Source organism: Achroia grisella, unplaced genomic scaffold (assembly GCF_030625045.1).
Source record: "Achroia grisella isolate CSIRO2021 unplaced genomic scaffold, CSIRO_AGI_Agris_v1 utg869, whole genome shotgun sequence".
Classification (NCBI taxonomy): domain Eukaryota; kingdom Metazoa; phylum Arthropoda; class Insecta; order Lepidoptera; family Pyralidae; genus Achroia; species Achroia grisella.
The window spans coordinates 1,605,646-1,624,480 of NW_026713049.1; the positions used below are offsets into that span (position 1 = coordinate 1,605,646).

Sequence of the window (18,835 nt, forward strand, 5' to 3'; positions counted from 1 at the left end):
TTACTATTGTAAGTAAAACATTGTAATTTTCCAACTGAAAAATTACACGTGTACAGACGGCCTAAGAAACTAAGGGCTAATCAACATAAAGGAAAGGTAACGGGGATGGTTTTTCATTAATAAGTGATAATAGATATATAATATCATTTAAACTAGATCAAAATTGTACTATGTTCATATTTACGTTAGTTATTAAAATATGTAATTTAATTATTATATATACTTATTTCCTGAATGCTAAAATAGCAATATAATTTTTACCATAAAACCGTAGTTACTTGTACAAATATGAAATCAATAGCTTAATACAAATTGTATTATTTTTTTGAGATATCAACTTTTATATTAAAAGTTGACTTTTAATTGTGATTATTTACGTTATAAATCTAATAATGTCGTATTCACTGCTTCAATAAAATAGTAAGAATTTCCAGGTATTTACCATATAGAGAAATGGTTCTTTTATTAAAAATAAATCAGTAAGTGGACATTTTATACTTCATATTTTTTCAACTCTATGAGATTATAGTTAAACTTTGTAAAAATATATGCGTGATGTAATAGACATTGGAATAATATATTAAGTTATGAAAATTGAAATTAACTAATGTTCCTCATTATAGATATAACAGACAACTTGAGCTGTATATAAATTCTTCAACACCTTTCATACAAAGTAAATGCAAACAGACAAATTCAGACCTAGATATGTAAATTACTACACTTAATACATAAACAGCTATAATATTTTAATAAGACACAAAAAAAAACAATTATCAATAAATTACGAAATAACTATGTTTAGTCTTTTAACAGCTACTTGACAAGTAGTTAAAATATCCGATTATAGAAAATATCCAATAAGAGAACCCATATTAATCAATTTGATTCGGTTTCACGCACTCCACTACAATGTCAGTTCGTAAGATCAATTCGATTCTTACTTGATTATATATTCATGTGAGATCCATGATATATGGGGGATATCGGGTCATGGCTCGTCGTCACTGACCGACTGCGAGCTGGGGGGTGTTGGTTGTCAGACTTGCACCCTGTTGGGGTGCCGGGTGCCGTTGGTGGTGTGCATTTCTGAATCCAAATGGTTCAGGTTCTGTCTGGTGTGAGGCGCCTTCCGTAAGTCAGACACGAATGAGAACTGTAAATATAGTAAGTTACTTTTACCTAATAATATTGCCTTCGATCGATTTCATGTTTGGTTTTGTTTATAAATTTCTACTGTGACGGTATCACAATGTTACATAACTTAACTTATAGTATTGTCGATATCTTAGTCAGATATCGACAATACTTTTAGAATTGATTTTTGTTTCAACTAAGGAGAATAATAAATTACGTAATCACTTAAAAAAATCTGTTAGTATTAAATAGCTATTTTATCTTTTATTTACTTTACAAGTAATTATATAATTATAAATAAAATTTCATTAATTACACTTCTATAAACTCAAAGTGGATAGCTAGCCTATTATAAAATTACCACTAAAACCATTCAGCACTTTATTTATCAAGAGATTACTAACCACAACAACGGCAAAAACAAGGCCAATGAGGGCTCCGGCGAAGACATCACTCCAATGGTGTTTGTAGTCGGACACCCTTGTCATAATTGTATACCACGCCAGCATCATCAGAACGAATTGGAGGCCGGGCCGGATAAGTTTCGAGCCGCGCCACGTCATGCGCTTCTGGAGATACATCTGAAAACGTTTAAGACTTACAAGTATTTTCTTACAGTATCTTAAAACGGTATTCGGTAAACAATATAACATTTTAGGACATACAGATACTGTCTACTGTCTCGTTATCAGAAACCCTCTTCCAGGAGATGCTCACGTTACAAAATATATCTTATTTACAATTTTGAGAGTAAAAAAAATGTTTTATAAATATAAAGTTATTTTATTCTAAACCCAACAAGCCGGTTACGGTTACAGGGATGCGTAACAACTCAGGTAATAAAACTAGTCCTGAGCAATAGCAATACATGAAGTACCACAGTTGTTACAATGTTTTGTGTGATGCCTATGTTATTGCTCATGTATATAGATGACGGTTACCCCTTTCCAATCAGGTGGTTCAAATTATAATTAAAGAAGAAATATTACTAATTTAATAACGAAAAGGTTATTGTCAGCTTCGACTATAAAATGTAGATTATATTCTTCTAGTAGAGACAAGGACTTCCAAAGTCTATCAGAAAAAAATAGATATGTTTATATTAAAAAACATATATATTTGCAATAGTAACTTACAGAGAAATAAAGCATGGTGTACGCAGAAAATGAAGAGTGTCCACTGGGGAACGACAGACGCATTTCTTTCAAGAGCTTGCCGCCGTGCTCGGGGTTGAGGGCGTTGAGGCACGTAAAGTTCTGGATATAGCGCCACTTATTCTCTGGTAGGGTGCAATCGATGCTTGGTTTACACACCTGTAAATTAATTATTATTAAATTAATGCCTTACTTATCTGTAAATATGTTCTATTTTAAAATGTCTAGTTATCCCTGAAAATATGCTGGGATTGTGTCATTGACCAGAATCAGATTTGTCAATTTCATTTCATTGTGTATCAATAAAGACCTTAATTTCAATAAAGTAACATAAAAATCAATTCCATTTTCAGGTACCGCTATCCAATCCTTATTTGGCAGAAGATTCAATTCTTTATTCATTTTTCCAATATGGTAAGAGGAGCCTATTATCCGGTAACGTGAAACTGACAGACTGCTCGTAATTTGTCTGACGATTACTGACATTACGTATCATAAAAAATATTTTTTATTATATTATAATAAAGTATTATAAACAAACACACGAGTAAATACTAAATTAACATAAATATAATTACATTCTATGTGATATGAATACATATATCAGATAAATATAATAATATTATATATTGAAAATTATAAGCATGTATTGCAAAAATTATAACATCTGAACCTTGCGAAAAAAAAATCTTGACATTAACTATACTATTAGCGACAACCATATCAATGACATTACGATTTTGAAAAAGAATATAGTGTAACAGGAAGACTAAAACGACGACCTTTGATTTACATATATTCAGTAGGAGAGCTCAGTGCGATCCAAATCATTTCTCTCGCTACTCGTATTTAATTGGACAGGTGCAATACAATGAACGCGATTTTTATTCGGTGCCATACTCTTAAATCTTTCTCATATCTTTTTAAAATCTTTCACATCTCGTTATTCAACTGTAACGTAAAGTGTGTCGACATGCTACGCTAAATAATTACATGTCATTTAATATTAACAGTTGCTTTTAAGAACATTCAAGTATAACCATGTGTCTGATTATATGCAACATGCAACAGAATTAATGCATTCTCTGAAAACAGAATCAGCGTTTATATTATTATCAGTTATTTTCAATAAATTAGGTTTTTAGAACACACCACATGTTACTAATATATGTGCCAGTGTTATAAAACCCTTATCATAATGCTATAAAATACCTACAATTTGTAATTTGTGTTTTGATATAAAATGACGATAAGTATTAAATAAAAACAAATATAACAAAACCGTTCGACTATTTATTTTATTCACACTGATAACGTTATTTTTATGACTCTCAATCAATTTCGGAAGCCAGTTTAGATAAGAATCATGTATCATCATAAGATTTTGCATGGATACAAACTAAGAGTAAAACGCAAAAAATAATAAAATACTAATACAAGGTTCTCACCTTGGATTCGCCCGAGTGTTTATAACTTTCTGAGCTTTGTATGTATATGGTATATTAACATAACATGTACATATATAGCCAATGTCACTAATAATTAGAGAAATGTATGAAAACAATCTCAAAACGTTGCTATGTCCCTGGAGTACACTTTTGCCGTAACAAAATCCGATCTCACTCTTTATTTAATAATTATATGCTTAATATCATGTTTTCTATACTAATATTTAGTATAGAAAACATGATATTGAGCATATAATTATTTGAGACATAAAATTTTGTTTACTATCTCGATACAATAATAACAGGGTGCGTGTAATATTTTTTCGCTTCAAGTTTTCGCATCAATCATTCGATCAAATTGACCCGTTCACTCAATGCAACCGGTTTCCCATTGAATAGGGTTGTCACGAACCGGCTATTAGGATATGTAGGTAACTTATAATATGCGTACAGTAATATAATGTACTAAGTAATATAATAGGATACTGATGTGACTGTAATAGATTTAATATAATTTTAAATACTAGTAACCATATTGATAAATGGCATACATACATATATCAAAATTTTTCTTTTATTTGTAGAAACTATTAGAAATCCATCATTGTGACTACAACTTAACTCATCACTACAGAAACGCTACAACTATTTGGTTCGATCTTCTCTTTTTATTGTGTTGGTAATTATAGGACAAGGTATGTATTAGAAATGTTAGAAGAATGTAAAAATGACGACTAACAAAAGGTTAACAAAATCAATATATAAAAAAATATTAATTTAATTGAAAAATTCATAAAAAGAAAATTTGATATGTTTATACAATTCACGTAGTTTATACCCATACAAAGCCACCAACCAATAAAATCATAATGTTTTTATTGGGTAGTGACAACCCTATAATTAATAATAAACTGGCGAAATTGGTCTTAACGACATGCACTCATGATCTGGTGAAGTATTTATTTTTCGAGTTTTGCATACTAAAGCACAAGTAATTTAGTGATTATGGAAACGAGGAGAATATTGTAACAGCAGAATGGCCGTGGGGTTTAATTATATAGTCTGTATTGCCAGAACTTTTTGAATAGTTTATATTTTACGCAAGATAATATAAAATACATAAAATGCCAACGTGAAAGTATTTTTTATCTAGGTCAATCCTCCCACATACACGCAAAATTAGCACTATTTACACTAACACATTATAACTTTATAATGAACACTTTATATTATAGGTACATAACAATAAAATATAGGTTTTCATATACGTATAATATATAGTGTTAATTAGACGACGGTAATCGTTAGTAAAAGAAAAGAAAACAAATAGTGTTACTAACATAACGGAATATAATTAATACTAGTTCAACTATTCCGTGGATTGATATACGAAGTAGCATTTGATTTTTAGTCTCCGTCCTACTTTAATTGTAAACCTAAGGACCAGGCATTGATTGTAAGATATATACCAGGAATAATATTAGTCAGATAAGTGACAATGATTCGTTATTACTTTTTTGTATCCAGACTCGTTTTTATCGTCACATTTTTCAATACAATTGTACAAACAAAATTAGCTTTTAATACGAAAGTGAATTGAAACGAGCAAAATAATAGCTGAGCGTAATGAATAGCATAATTTGTTTAATTTTAATATCTATTGTAGTTTTCATTTGTCCTACATTTTAAAAATAACTAATAGTTTAAATTATATCTACTATAATATTATAACTACGTCTATGATATATATGCTACGCGATGAGATATGATACATAAACTTGTTATTTGCCTTCTTGTTAGTCTAGATTATGGAACAAGAATATCGTAGTTCCAATTGCAGTATATCACGAACAGTGAGTATGTCTGTGCTAGTCAATTATGTACTTTCCCTTTCTCCACGGCAGTAAACGCTGACATTTACATCATTATTCCTGAGCGATCGGTCTCCAGAAAATTGTCAGCAGTTAACGATTTATGAGGGTGTAATAACTAATTTAAATATAGACTCGATTTAATAAACGCCCCCCGGCTAACACCACCGTCTCGAAATTGATGGAATGCACTCCCAACATGCATTTTACTACTATAATAATATCGGGCTTTTAAGACGAGCCGTGAAGAAACATTTATCAAAGTCCGCATAATGTCGACGCCTAATCCAGTTGTTAACCATTGGAGTGACCGCCTTTAATCTTCTCTTCCTGTGTAATGAAAACACTTTGTCGGATCTTATAGATATTTTTAATTTTAAAAATCTGTATTGGCATACCGCATTACATGTGCTCCGTGGTTTCACTCATCACCACGTGCTTCTTCCTTATACCTTCCATTTGGACTCGGCGTAATGTTTTTTCTTCCAATCATGCCAAGTCATCTTACAAGCAGTCCATCCATCTCTTTTTCAGCCTTCCTCTGCTATAATAACCATCCACATTCATATATAATACTTTCTAATTTAAAATAAATGGTCACCGCCTTCAGTTCTTGTCCCGCCACATCACATCATATCGTTCCACAGGATTATTTCTTGGTTTTCGTTTAACATTTTTTTTTTAGTCGACTACTAATGATCGAAGCCCGATGATTAATAACCTACAACCTTATTGGGATATCAAATACAAAAGGGTAAATTTACACATGAGACGTGTAGTACCTACTACAGATTACTTACTTAAAAGAACTCTACAGCCTTATAGTATAGGTTTCCTTTTAGCGCGTGTAAATATTTTTGTTGATTTCATATGAATTCTGAATGTGAATACATAGAATACAGTTGAAACACTATTCAATTAATATTCGACGCTGTAACTAAACTGATTCTTGTAATGTTTTTAGAACAATAACACCATTTACCACGTCGTGACCAGCACGGTGGTCAACCGCCAGTGTAATTATGTGAAACGACTTAGTTTACATTCTATGCCATGCGTACATTTAAATAAGCTTTGTTCACGGCTGTACGAGCGAGAATCGAAGAAAAGTAAAAAAATGCGGTCATGAACTCGAATTGCCTTTTTATTTCATCGATTCAATTGTGTATTTTCTGTCGGATAATCGTTTGTAGATTGAAAAGGTTTAACACCGAAGGTAAATGAATCACGACAATTAAATGCATTATCCTTGGTTACGTGGATTTCTTATTTTTGAGATTATCATTACAAAAATACTTACTTAATGGATGCTGAATGCACAGCAATGCATTTTAGCGAGATGAACTTTGCACGAAGTCATATGTATGTATTGTTTGTACTAGTCTCATTTATACGTTTGTTGAGGTATAACAGTGATTACGATGTTAGGAGGCATGATACCTTAGTTCTTTGGACAAAACAGAAGTGCACTTGACTGTCAAATAATAATTGTTTAAATGTACAAATGTGTTAATAATAACAATATTACTAGTAAAAAATGTAATTATGGAAATATCATCTTTGTCATATACAGTAGTGTAAATTCGACTACCAATATTAAGTATTATTTAACAATATATTGTAATAAATTTAATAATGATAATATTGTTATCAAATGATAACTTAAAATACAGTGAAATTATCCCACGAATATATTGTGCAATAACAACGTGGCAACACATATGTAACTGAGATTTATATTAACTTACAATTGATAGCAAAATCGTTATCGTAAATCGTATAAAACGAGTGACTCCATAGCAAATCGACGCCGTAAGCCAAATGTTCGTGCGTTTTCATGATATATTGCAATACGCTATCATTACATCGAATTGAAATTCGCGATAGATATACGAGTATCCTGAGAGAATTGATTTAATATCTTTGAAAAAAAATACAACATCAATTTATATAACTAAAAAGCATAAAATTTATTCTTTAAATTAAACTAAATATAAGATATTAAAAAATAAGTCATTACTAGTTAATATTATTTTATCTGATTCTATCGCTATATGCAAGTATTTGGAATGCTTATTGTGCAAAGAAGTATAGGCATAAAATTGGCTGACTTTATTTTAAAAACAATATTCTTGTATCATATAAAAAGAATGATATGATTGTTCAAACACAAACTATTCGAAAATACTAAACATTAATTATAAATAAAATAAATGTAAGTCATGAGATTAAAATTATTTAATATCGACACTAAAAACTATGTTTATTGGATGTCATATTACAAATTAACAAGGTATAAAGTATAATGTAGGTTTTTGGTAACAAGATCTGGTGAAATAGGTAGCATATATAACAATTTCTGACTTTGTTATATAAACCTACTATTTATGAAGAAAAACCCTAACAATTAGAAAAGGAATCATCACATACATGTTAAATTAATGTAGATATATTACAATATACACACAAAAACATTATAACCAGAAGATAACATTTAGTTGTAATCATGTTTAAATTAAATAAAAAAAAGTATAATTTTATTATAACAATAAATAGATAAAAAAATATTAAAAAAGATATTGAAAAAGAAAATTAATATTTATTACAGCTTTTGTATTTTAGTGTACCTACACATACTGACAATGTCTTGTACTTATAATGTATTGGACTCAGGAACGAGTTCCTACGTCTGACATAAATGCAATTACAGGATCAACAAGGTGCGGAATATTGCATACAAATAGTAAAGTTTTGACATAATACGCTTACGGCCGTCGTAAATAATAGGTGAGATACATATACTTCGTGAGAAAGAAATTATACAATGTAGGCCCCGCCATATATTTACACGTAGAAATGTTTAATGAAAATGTTACATTATGGTGTTGCCAATTTATAAAAGAAAAAAGGCCAAAGGAAAGTAATACCAGTATCTAATATATAAAATTCTTGTGTAATGTACAAACTCCTCCTAAACAGCTTTAACGATTTTTATAAAATTTTGTGTGCATATCGTGTAGGTTTAAGATTCGGTCAACATCTATTTTTCATACCTCTCAATGATAAGGTGGTAAATTCCTGGTGACTATCTCACGATGGGCTGACTGACCTGACTCATGTTCATCTTATCATCCTCCACTGGTACTCCGCCAGTGTATACCGTCAGCTCGGACAGGTGCACCATTTCATTTTCATCAATTCAACATAACTCTACCTAGAGAATATATCGATTAAGGAAAATGTTTCCAGTCATATCGTAGCAAGTTGGCGTATCTCTATTTATGGAAATAAAAAACTTTAACAGCTTTCACTTGCTCACTTTAGATTTCTATGTAACATGTACTTATATACGTCACAGTAGAAAACTATAGTATAATTTTGAATACTGAGCTGAATTAATAAACATAGAAATAATTGTCTACTGTTTTCCAGAGAAATCGTAGTTCTTACAAACAACGTCGTGGTAAGGTTTTAAAAATAAAATTAACAGCTCCATTGTAACTCGCGTACTATTATTGTAATTCGTATGCATCATGCAATTATGTAGATTTATTTAAACAGCAGTATACAGGCTGTTGCCAGACAATATTGGGATACAAATCTATTTTCCAATATCAACATTGGGTATAAATCGTTATAGAAGGAATCTTTATTTATATAATAACTAAATTATTATAAATATGAAATTGAGTTTGTTTTTACACACTTTGTGTTTGTTGGTACACATAGCAAAGTGGCTATAAGATAGTCCGTACAGATTTTAATTTAATTTCTACATATTTGAAGTTTACTTGACTGATAGACTTCATGTAAATGTACATATGACCTATCGATCACGTATTGGCAGAATATTCTGGTCAAAACACGCACTGTAGCTCTGAAAAATATAACTGGACACTAATAAAGGGGACATAAAAAGAGTATATACGCCCGCCGTTTGTTTTTATTATTAAAATATGATTAGGACCGATATTTTTGTGCTCCGCTTTTCTAGATTAAATAATTTTAACTATACCTACATGGGTTACGAACAGTTCAGGAAGATTACTCTATCGTTTGTGTTTACTGTTAATACAAACTATTTCGCGAGTAACTGTCGTTATATTCCGCAAAACGGAGACAATCTGTCTCCGTTTTCCCGCCATCTCATCTTCTACCTGGACCCGATGTGTGCATTGTCCTTTCATTGCTCTGAATTGGATTGCAGGTCAGTGGATACCTTACTTTTGGTTGTTTTTTGCCGCGCAGTCAGAGACTATATACAAGTTTATGAACGGACACCCTGTAGGTCTGGTAAAGTTCCCGCATGTAGTGCTTATTTACACGCCTTATCAGATACTTAATATCCCGGCCATACTAAAGAAATCACGAATACCTTTAGATATTAAAACGTAATGAATACTCGATATATATACTTTACTGAAATGGCAAAATAAGAGACCACCGCTAAATTAAAACATCGTGGTGTCACATTTGAAAATCGAATAATAATATGTATTAGAACACAAAATTGGAAACATTAACAAAAATCTTAAAAATATTGCCAACTATAAAAGTAAACTTCATGTATAGCCCCTAAGCTGACGACCTACCGGCCTTGCCTATATTCGCTATATTATATATATACCTACCCATATTTTGGTAAGATCAAAAAGACCGCTTGGTAAACCTTTAGAAAAACAATAGACAAATAGTCACGTCCATATCATAAAACGTGATTTAATAGCTAATTAGCCATATTTTTTTTCATTCATTCATAAGGAACACGTGATCGTTATATATATTTGCGTCACTGCTCTAAAAAGTCTTGTAATAGTCTATTGTAGTTAAATTATAGCGAATGTAAATATACTAATTGAATGAAATCTTCCTTTTAAATCAAATTTTAATATAATTAGACGCCCAAAAATATATAACCTAATTGATATAATGTTAATAACCAAATGGTTAATCACATTAATTAATTACTTTTTATAATATATTTAGACCAAAGTTACGTGAAAAGAAACATTTGGTATAATTTTCCCCCTCAGAGTATTTTTTTCAATTGAAATGGCAAATAACCTGGTGGCCCTCCAATGGTAAGCGGTAACCGTCCCCTAAATATGTATAGCACTACGGATATCACGGTGTTAGCTGATGTCGTGACACCACTGGTTGCCACTCCACAGGTCTAAAATATTATGCCTCTTATTTTGTAATTTCACTGCCTTTTATCAATCTTTATTTTGTAAAGCTTCTTTTCTGAAATAGATGAAAATGAGGTAATACCCAATTAGCCGATTTCTTCTATCAGTGATGTGGATTGATGATCTCATTTAACTGAAACACATCTCATAGAGCAAGCTTCTTGTTGGCTGCTGAAATAGATGAAAATGAGGTAATACGCAATTAGTCGATTTCTAACAAAGTTCTATTGGGGAAAAGGGGATTGTTAGTGATGTGGATTGATGATCTCATTGCTAGCATGTCAGGTTGACCTCCACGCGGTTCCCCTGGAAACCATCCCGCTAAATTCTTAATGAATTTATCACGATGGTCTAACGAACCTGACTTCATGCTCATCTTATCATCCTCCATTGTTGCCCCTCCAGCGTAAACCGTTAGCGCAGGCGGGTGCATCATTCCATTATCATCCAATAAAAAAACAAAGTTCTATCTCGGTAAATATGTGATAGGTAAAAATAAATCACTCCGAAGTCAGAATTCAGTACCAAAATAATAATAATGTTGAACAATCCTATGTAGTCATCACGCGGCGTAGGTAGCATTGCATCACGATCGCCCCAAAAAGGTCCGTAATAAGAAACAAAATAATATTTTGGCTGTACAATCTCGGTGTTTTGGTTCGGAATACCACGTGTCATTGTTTGTCCGAACGAACACGTTCCATTCAACAATGAGTCGTATTCAATCACATATACATATATAGTATATTAGTTATGTAGTATGTAACAAGCCTCAGAATAGGTCTTACCTGTTCTGAGGACTATCTTAATAGGTTTCGTGTTGCAAAGTAAAAGGGATTTTACCTTACTTTGCGACATTGTCGTGAATAGCTTCAATGTGATCACTATATCGATGGTGTAGCGGTTTCGCACAGCTTCATCTTCCAACAGCCGCGGTTACGTCGCCGTGCAATGCAGATTTGTATCCATTTGTATATAGAGTAATCCCAAATTTAAACAACCATGATTTGAAGATAAGAATACAGGATCAGTTTTAGGCAGGACACAGTAATATAGTTAAATTAATACGTGGTGAAAATAGGTGAAATGAAATTAAAGTACTTAAAATATAATTTAAAAAACAGAATTTTAAAAATTTAAACCATGAACGCTGCTTAAAGACATTCAGAACGTCCGAGGACACTACAACTAAGAGGACACTAAAAACTAGTACATGATCCACCGGAGTAATTTTTATGTTTATTGTGTATTTTATTAAATACACAATAAACATAAAAAATATTTAATAATAATATTTTATAAAAATATTTACAATAAAATGTCTCCCGAAATTCTTTAGCATTGAATACCTCTTGTAGTGCTTTACTACTTTCAATATATTATAAACCACGTTATGTGTATTAGCTCCAAATTTCGATACTGGTGGTAGAACTGTCAGCATGTTTGTTCATTGTAAGCACCTGAAATGGCTGTGAATACGTACAAACATCGGACAGACAATATTTGCTTGGCTGTATTGTTTGACAACCTTTTTAGGGCTATAAATGATGCCATATACTTAGGTTGACATATTTTTAGAAATATGTATATCACCAAGGATACACATAAATTTTATGTTATAGTACCAAACCAGCTTTGTTTGTCCTGCAATTGCTATTCTGCAACGATTGAGTGGTATACGGACGTTATATGATGAGAAGTCCAGAATTCTGTTTCTGTATATAAGTGACGGTTACCATCCACCGTTATTAATTGTCTGTCATGGTTTGGATATGTAATGCGTAGGAATGTACGGAATATTTTAAAGAAATTATTACAAATTAATAAGGATGTTTAAAAATGTAGAGGAAGCTTGAAAAAGATATGGATGGACTGTGTGAAAGATGATAAGGCAAGAAAGAGAATACATAATAAGATACTAGACTATGAACATGGATGAATAGAAGACTGACCTCATAAACTTAGAATATAATACAGATTATTTAGAAACATTAGCTATTTGTAGAACATTTATTCAATTGATATTTTTTACTGATTATTTCCGACAATCTTGACTGGATCACTAGTAATGATTATAAAGAAAAATATATTATGCCGATCCCAAATGAATGAAATAAGGAAGAAGCAGATGCCTCTTATCCTATAATTTCACTGCCTTACCTTTCAACCAACTGAATATACAAAACAAATTTAATCGGTTCGAATTAAGAATTGTTAGAAAACAAACACGTTAAATAATTAAGACCCGGGTATTGTTTCACGGTTATGTTAACCATTACAATAGGTAATAGACAAAGTTAACTCCCGTTAGCTTTCTTCAATCCTTTACTGCAAACAATTAAAGTAAACAGCGTGATGTCCTAACGCCTTCCCTCGTAACGCCCAATTAGTAACGCAGTGTCAACTAATGCATAAACGACAGCCGTGAACAGGGATGCCAACCGTAGGAGGATCCTCGTACAAATATGAGATTTTTGGCCATCCGTACCAGGACATTTGCAACTTTGTACAAGTTTGTACGAGAGAAAATAAAGAATTTATTTGAACCCATAAAAGTAATAAGAATAACATGTTTGGGTCATAAATAGCAACATATCTTTATGAAATGAAGTCGCTTTCGCTGTCTGTTCATTAATCCTTTTAAACTAATTCAAGAGAATGTTAAATGCGAAGCATGGCGGGTAACTAGTTTATTATAAAATAAATTTTATTGCACCCATCTATAGAACAAGAGCATTTAATTAATAATTGAGCATATAATTGAGTGGTAAGGTACAAGATTATATATGATTTTTATTTTCTCGTACGAGACTAAGTGTTTTAATGTTGGCAACCCTGGTTGTTAATATACGCCATTAGTGTGTGTAGGTGTGACCGGTCGATTGTAAACATAGCACAAATATAGCAAATGTTCTAAAACATATTTGACGATCTCGGTGGTCTAGTGGTTTTGCACACCGATGGTCGCGGGTTCGATTCCTTGCACGATGGAGTATGATTGCAAAAGAATTAATTATTTCTATCACTCTGTTATTTAGCACCAGGACTATATGCTGTTATGAGAAGTGTCCAGTGTTATTATTATTTTATACTATTATTTATATGACTAACCGAGATTAATAAAACCGTAAATGTATATGATACCATTCAAAATCAGCATTCTAACTAAAAAAATAACCAAGGTATTAACCTTAGGTTTGTTACAGCATATATGTTGAATGGTTATCGCTTACGCACGTTGTATATAATCCTACAGTTGTATGTTATATATTTGTTAATCACTAAATTATCGGATTATGATCCAATTGAAAAACTCACACTACACAATTAAAATTATTTAACATATTCCGGTCAGCGTTCAATAAAGTTCAATTGTCTTTCATTGCTTATACAATAAGTACAATAACTCAAGATGGCTCAGCTGCAGAGGAAGGGCTTTGTTTTAATTTGAATTGGGTGTCGAATTACCAACTCTTTAAGTGAGATCGAATATCCTGTTATAACCTTTAGTCGAGTTGAGTGCTTATGGTTCTCGGAACAGAGTCGAAATGTTGACTCTTTTTAGCTGAAATGGCAAACAAGCTGATGGCCCCCGTCTGATGGTAAGTGGCCTATCAAAATATAATGTGAATGGCACCATTTTTATAGCATAGGGATAAACGAGCCAGCGTCTCACTTATGGTAATCGCCGCTCATGAGTATTTGCAACAAAAGGGGAATAGCAAGTACGTGGCGGGTCTTTTAAGAAGGAATAAGCTCTTTTCTTGAAGGTTTCAATATCGCATCGTTTCGGAAATACCATAGCTGGAAGGTGATTCCACAATGTGGTCGTGCATGGTTTCTTAATAGTTTTTTGAAAATATGCGGTGAAGAACCGCTACTCATCCGGATGATCAGGATTCTAGTTTCTGGTGGGTAGTGCGATGGTGAAATTCAGTACTTAGAGTTCAGAATAACTCCTCAAACCAAACTGCGTGATATATGCGGCAGAAAATACACAGACATGCAATGTTTCTCCGCAAAGCCAATGGGTCAAGTCTGTCACAAAGACGTTGATTACCAATAATTATAGCTGCTCGTTTCAGAATACGGTCAAATGGAAATAACTAATATTGTGGTGCTCCAGCCCAGAGATGAGAACAGACGAGATCCATAGGCGGCAATCATAAAATACGTTGTCATTATTGAGGACTAAAATGTCGTGCCATCGTAACTTTTCTCACTGAACTAACTTTGCAAAATCGCGGTTGAAATAAATGAGGACCATAACCCACGCCGATAGTACTCGTAATAAAGTTTAATTCTAATAAAAGTCCCTTGATTTCCTTAAAATAATAAAAATCCATTAAATATGCATATTAAACTACTGAATACATTATTATTTTCAAGACAATCTTATATATCATATCATTCAATATGTACAATATTACTTTACATATATTGGCGATGGTGAAGGGTGTTGTGAAGAGCTGGAAAAATCATTGTGGTTAATTCTTGGTACGTATACGTATTCGCCTACTAATCTGACTACATTTGTCTATTCTTTACTTGTATTTTATTGTACGTCATCATCACATGGGCAAACATTCCGTTTCTCTTCACTTTGCCTATCTCAAATAGGTATTGTGCACAAAAAAGTAATCTCAAATGATATAGATAAGCTTTTAACAATACAACAAACAGAATGACAATCTTACATTGATATATGGTAAAAAAACAACGCTGAACAATTTCACCTTGAGCCTGCTAATCCCTAACCTACCGTGACACTTCTTTACAAAAGAGAGAGACACACATAGACTCGGTATTCATTCATGTGGATAGGACCATTGTTACACACTCACCAGAAACGATTGATCCCAACAATATTCGTAACACTGAAGGATTAAAATACATTCACGTATCTCCTTATCCTGGTAACTGGTAGGTAAGCCAGTGCCACACAACAAATCAAGGAATTATTACCCATAGAGCATCTTTTGTATTTGTTTGTGAGGGCAATATCGATGGGTCATAACTTTTAATTAAACGGGACGTTATTTTGGGGCCACCGCGTGAAAGAGAGGGGTGTACACTATTCAGATGTTATTGGCGTGTAATTGATTGTGTTGAAATAGAACGGGAATAGCAGAAAGTAATAAATTATTTTGGATGATAATGAAAATGTTGTCACGCATTACGATATGGTCAGGAAGCGGCTGTCAGCAATGTATTGTGCGAAATACATTAAATAGTTTGGGGATAGACTTCTGGACTGATCAATCATTATACAATGCATACATTCTATAGATACCTATTACTATTTAAACGATAAAGTAACGTTAATGGTGAGTATAATACGTTTCGTGAAGAAATTGATATAACAAAATAATTTCTCCCAACAAAATTCTATAAAATACATATATGTAACCATATAGACGAAGTTTGAAACAAAATTAATATAACAAAATGCTTAGTAAAATGAATTTTTATTTTACTTTTTCCCATGTATTCCAATTACTGTATAAATATGAAATTTTCTTGTGATGTTACAAATTCTAATTCAATGAATACTTCAAGATGGTAGGTTAGAAATTTATTATAATACTAGCTGTTTCCGCGACTTCGTTAACTTCGTTAGCGAATTTAACATTATTTTTTAAAATAAAAGATTTTTTCTAAAATAAAAGTAGCCAACAAAAAAAAGGAGTAACTTAACTCCTTATTACATCAGCTACCTGCCAAAAAATGTCCCGTCAAAACCAGTCCAGCCATTTCAGAGATTAACAAACAGACAGACAAAAATTGTAAAAAATGTTATTTTGGTGTATGTCCCGTATTTACGTACGGTACATACACCAAATACGTACGTATTTATATTCATATGCATGTAGTAAAAAACGGTTATTTCAATATTACAAACAGACAATCAATTTTATTTATATGTATAGATTTAACAGAGGTCAATAGTTAGTATAGTATAGTAATAGTAGCTATTGAGTGATTTTTCTTAGAATATTAATGGGCGACAAGGAACTCTCTTTATCAATTATTATGAGGAATGAATAATATCAAAAGCAATTTAGAGATAGGGATCGTGTAATAAAACCATCACTAGTGGACTACAGATTTATAAATCAGGAATAACTCCGCGTGACGTATCTTACATTAGTTTTCGATTTGATTCAATTACAAAGTCATGTTACAAAACAAATCCAATTAACGAAGTGTTCGTTATAAGTTACAAGAGCAAGCGACTTTCACTGTGTTGTTTTGTTTGTTTCGACGACAAAATGCTTTACCAAAATCGTGTTGAAACAAGAAAGCTATCTAGTTATAATATTGATTTCTAAAACCGTAATTATAAATATTAAATGAAAATATCAATGAATGAATTTTACGTTACGAACCTACTATCCTACACCAATTTGGAATTGGACAAGTTAGAGTTACTGTACAAACGATAACATCAAACATGTAAATATCTTTTCTAATTTTAGATTTATAATTTTAATAGTAAATAGGCTTTAATGTACTGGTGTTGCGTCACGGCTAGAGTGACTGCATTGTGTCGTCTTGCATATAAATAGTTTCATTAATAGAGATACAAATTTGAGGTGTACATTAGCCTGGTCCTCACCTCTGTTCCACTCTGCTTCTGTTATTACAGTGTTTTCTTCATTATGTGAATCAAATATTCTTTAAATAAGGAATGTTTTGTTTACAATAAGTATATAAATACTGAATATATCATTGAAATTCTATATGTAGTAAGTTGTAAGTTATTTAGACGTCAATAGTTACTTTTGAAGTCTAAATAACTTGCAACTTACTAACAAATGCAATTATCTGACTGCGATTAATCGCTTCTGCTTATGGTCTACAACAGTGCTGCGTTCACATGGCGTTCCAATCGTCACTGTATAGATAGCACTAATTGGTCGTTTGAACGCACCGCTAATGCGACGATGCTATAAATCCGACAGATCAACGACCCTGTGTGTTGATCACGAGATAGTCAATTACTTGGGCCATACAACATTTTGGTACAAAGATAATATCGTCGCTGTAGGTGAACTATCTATGCATAAGGGGGAAAGGGGTTGTAAGTAATGTGGATTAATAATGCCATTGCTTGCAATGTATCATACCAGGCGGTTCCCTCTGGTAACCATAGTGATAAATTCACGGTAAATTTACCACGATGAGCTAACTGACTAGACCTCATGGTCATCTTATCATTCTCCACTGGTGCCCTGCCAGTGTAAAACGTCAGCGCAGGCGGGTGCACCATTAAATTATCATAAGAAAAAAAATAACTGAGAAATAAATCAGAAAAACTACCATTTACTAAACTATATTTAATCAAATCCAAAACAACAATAATTGTCCAAAAAACAATTTTGACTATATTTTGCACCAAAATCGACTAAACCATTTCTAAGCTAACATCACAAATGCAAATATTTGTGATGTTAACTCAGAAATGGTTTAGTCGATTTTGGTGCGGTCTTCAATAGTGTACTGTGATAAACTTTAATTAAAATTTTGTGTTTCATTTATAGTTTTAACAAACAAAATAGTTAGGGTACGACGTGCCGGGTTCAGATATATTTAATCTTGTAAATATATTGATTATTAGATAAACTGGTGAACTTCGTATCTATAATATATTTTATTATGATTTTTAATGAGCAATGACTTATTAAAAGTCACAATAACTTATAAAGAGATAAGTGTCAAAATTTTGAAATCAGTATCAAGTTTATATCAATCAGTTTATCTAAAAAAAACCATCGTCACAATTTTTTACAAAATTAATTTTGCATTTCTAATACAATAGACCTATAAAACTTATACTTTTCAGTCCAAAATGAAGTGGATTAAACAAGTTATAATAATATTTATATACATTTTACATACCTACCTAATATATATAGAAAAAAATGTACATATATAAAATACTCATGAATACAAATGTTTGAATACTGCGACTATCCGTGCGGTTAAAATACAACGATTATCTCTCATACACTAATTAAAAAAAAAAGATAACA

The 18,835-nt window shown here is 31.9% G+C and overlaps 1 protein-coding gene across 1 annotated transcript in view; it reads right to left on the reverse strand.

Moving 5' to 3' along the window:
* Positions 1 to 843: 843 nt before the first annotated feature.
* Positions 844 to 18,835, reverse strand: part of LOC131852955 (putative phosphatidate phosphatase) — a 71,163-nt gene continuing 53,171 nt past the window's right edge. Inside the window, exons 4-6 of the mRNA XM_059203711.1 lie at positions 2,274 to 2,450; positions 1,542 to 1,718; positions 844 to 1,156 (exon numbers count right to left, since the gene is read on the reverse strand). Of these exons, the coding sequence (XP_059059694.1) occupies positions 1,040 to 1,156; positions 1,542 to 1,718; positions 2,274 to 2,450 (471 nt within the window). The 3' untranslated portion in view covers positions 844 to 1,039. The remainder of the gene's footprint in view (positions 1,157 to 1,541; positions 1,719 to 2,273; positions 2,451 to 18,835) is intronic.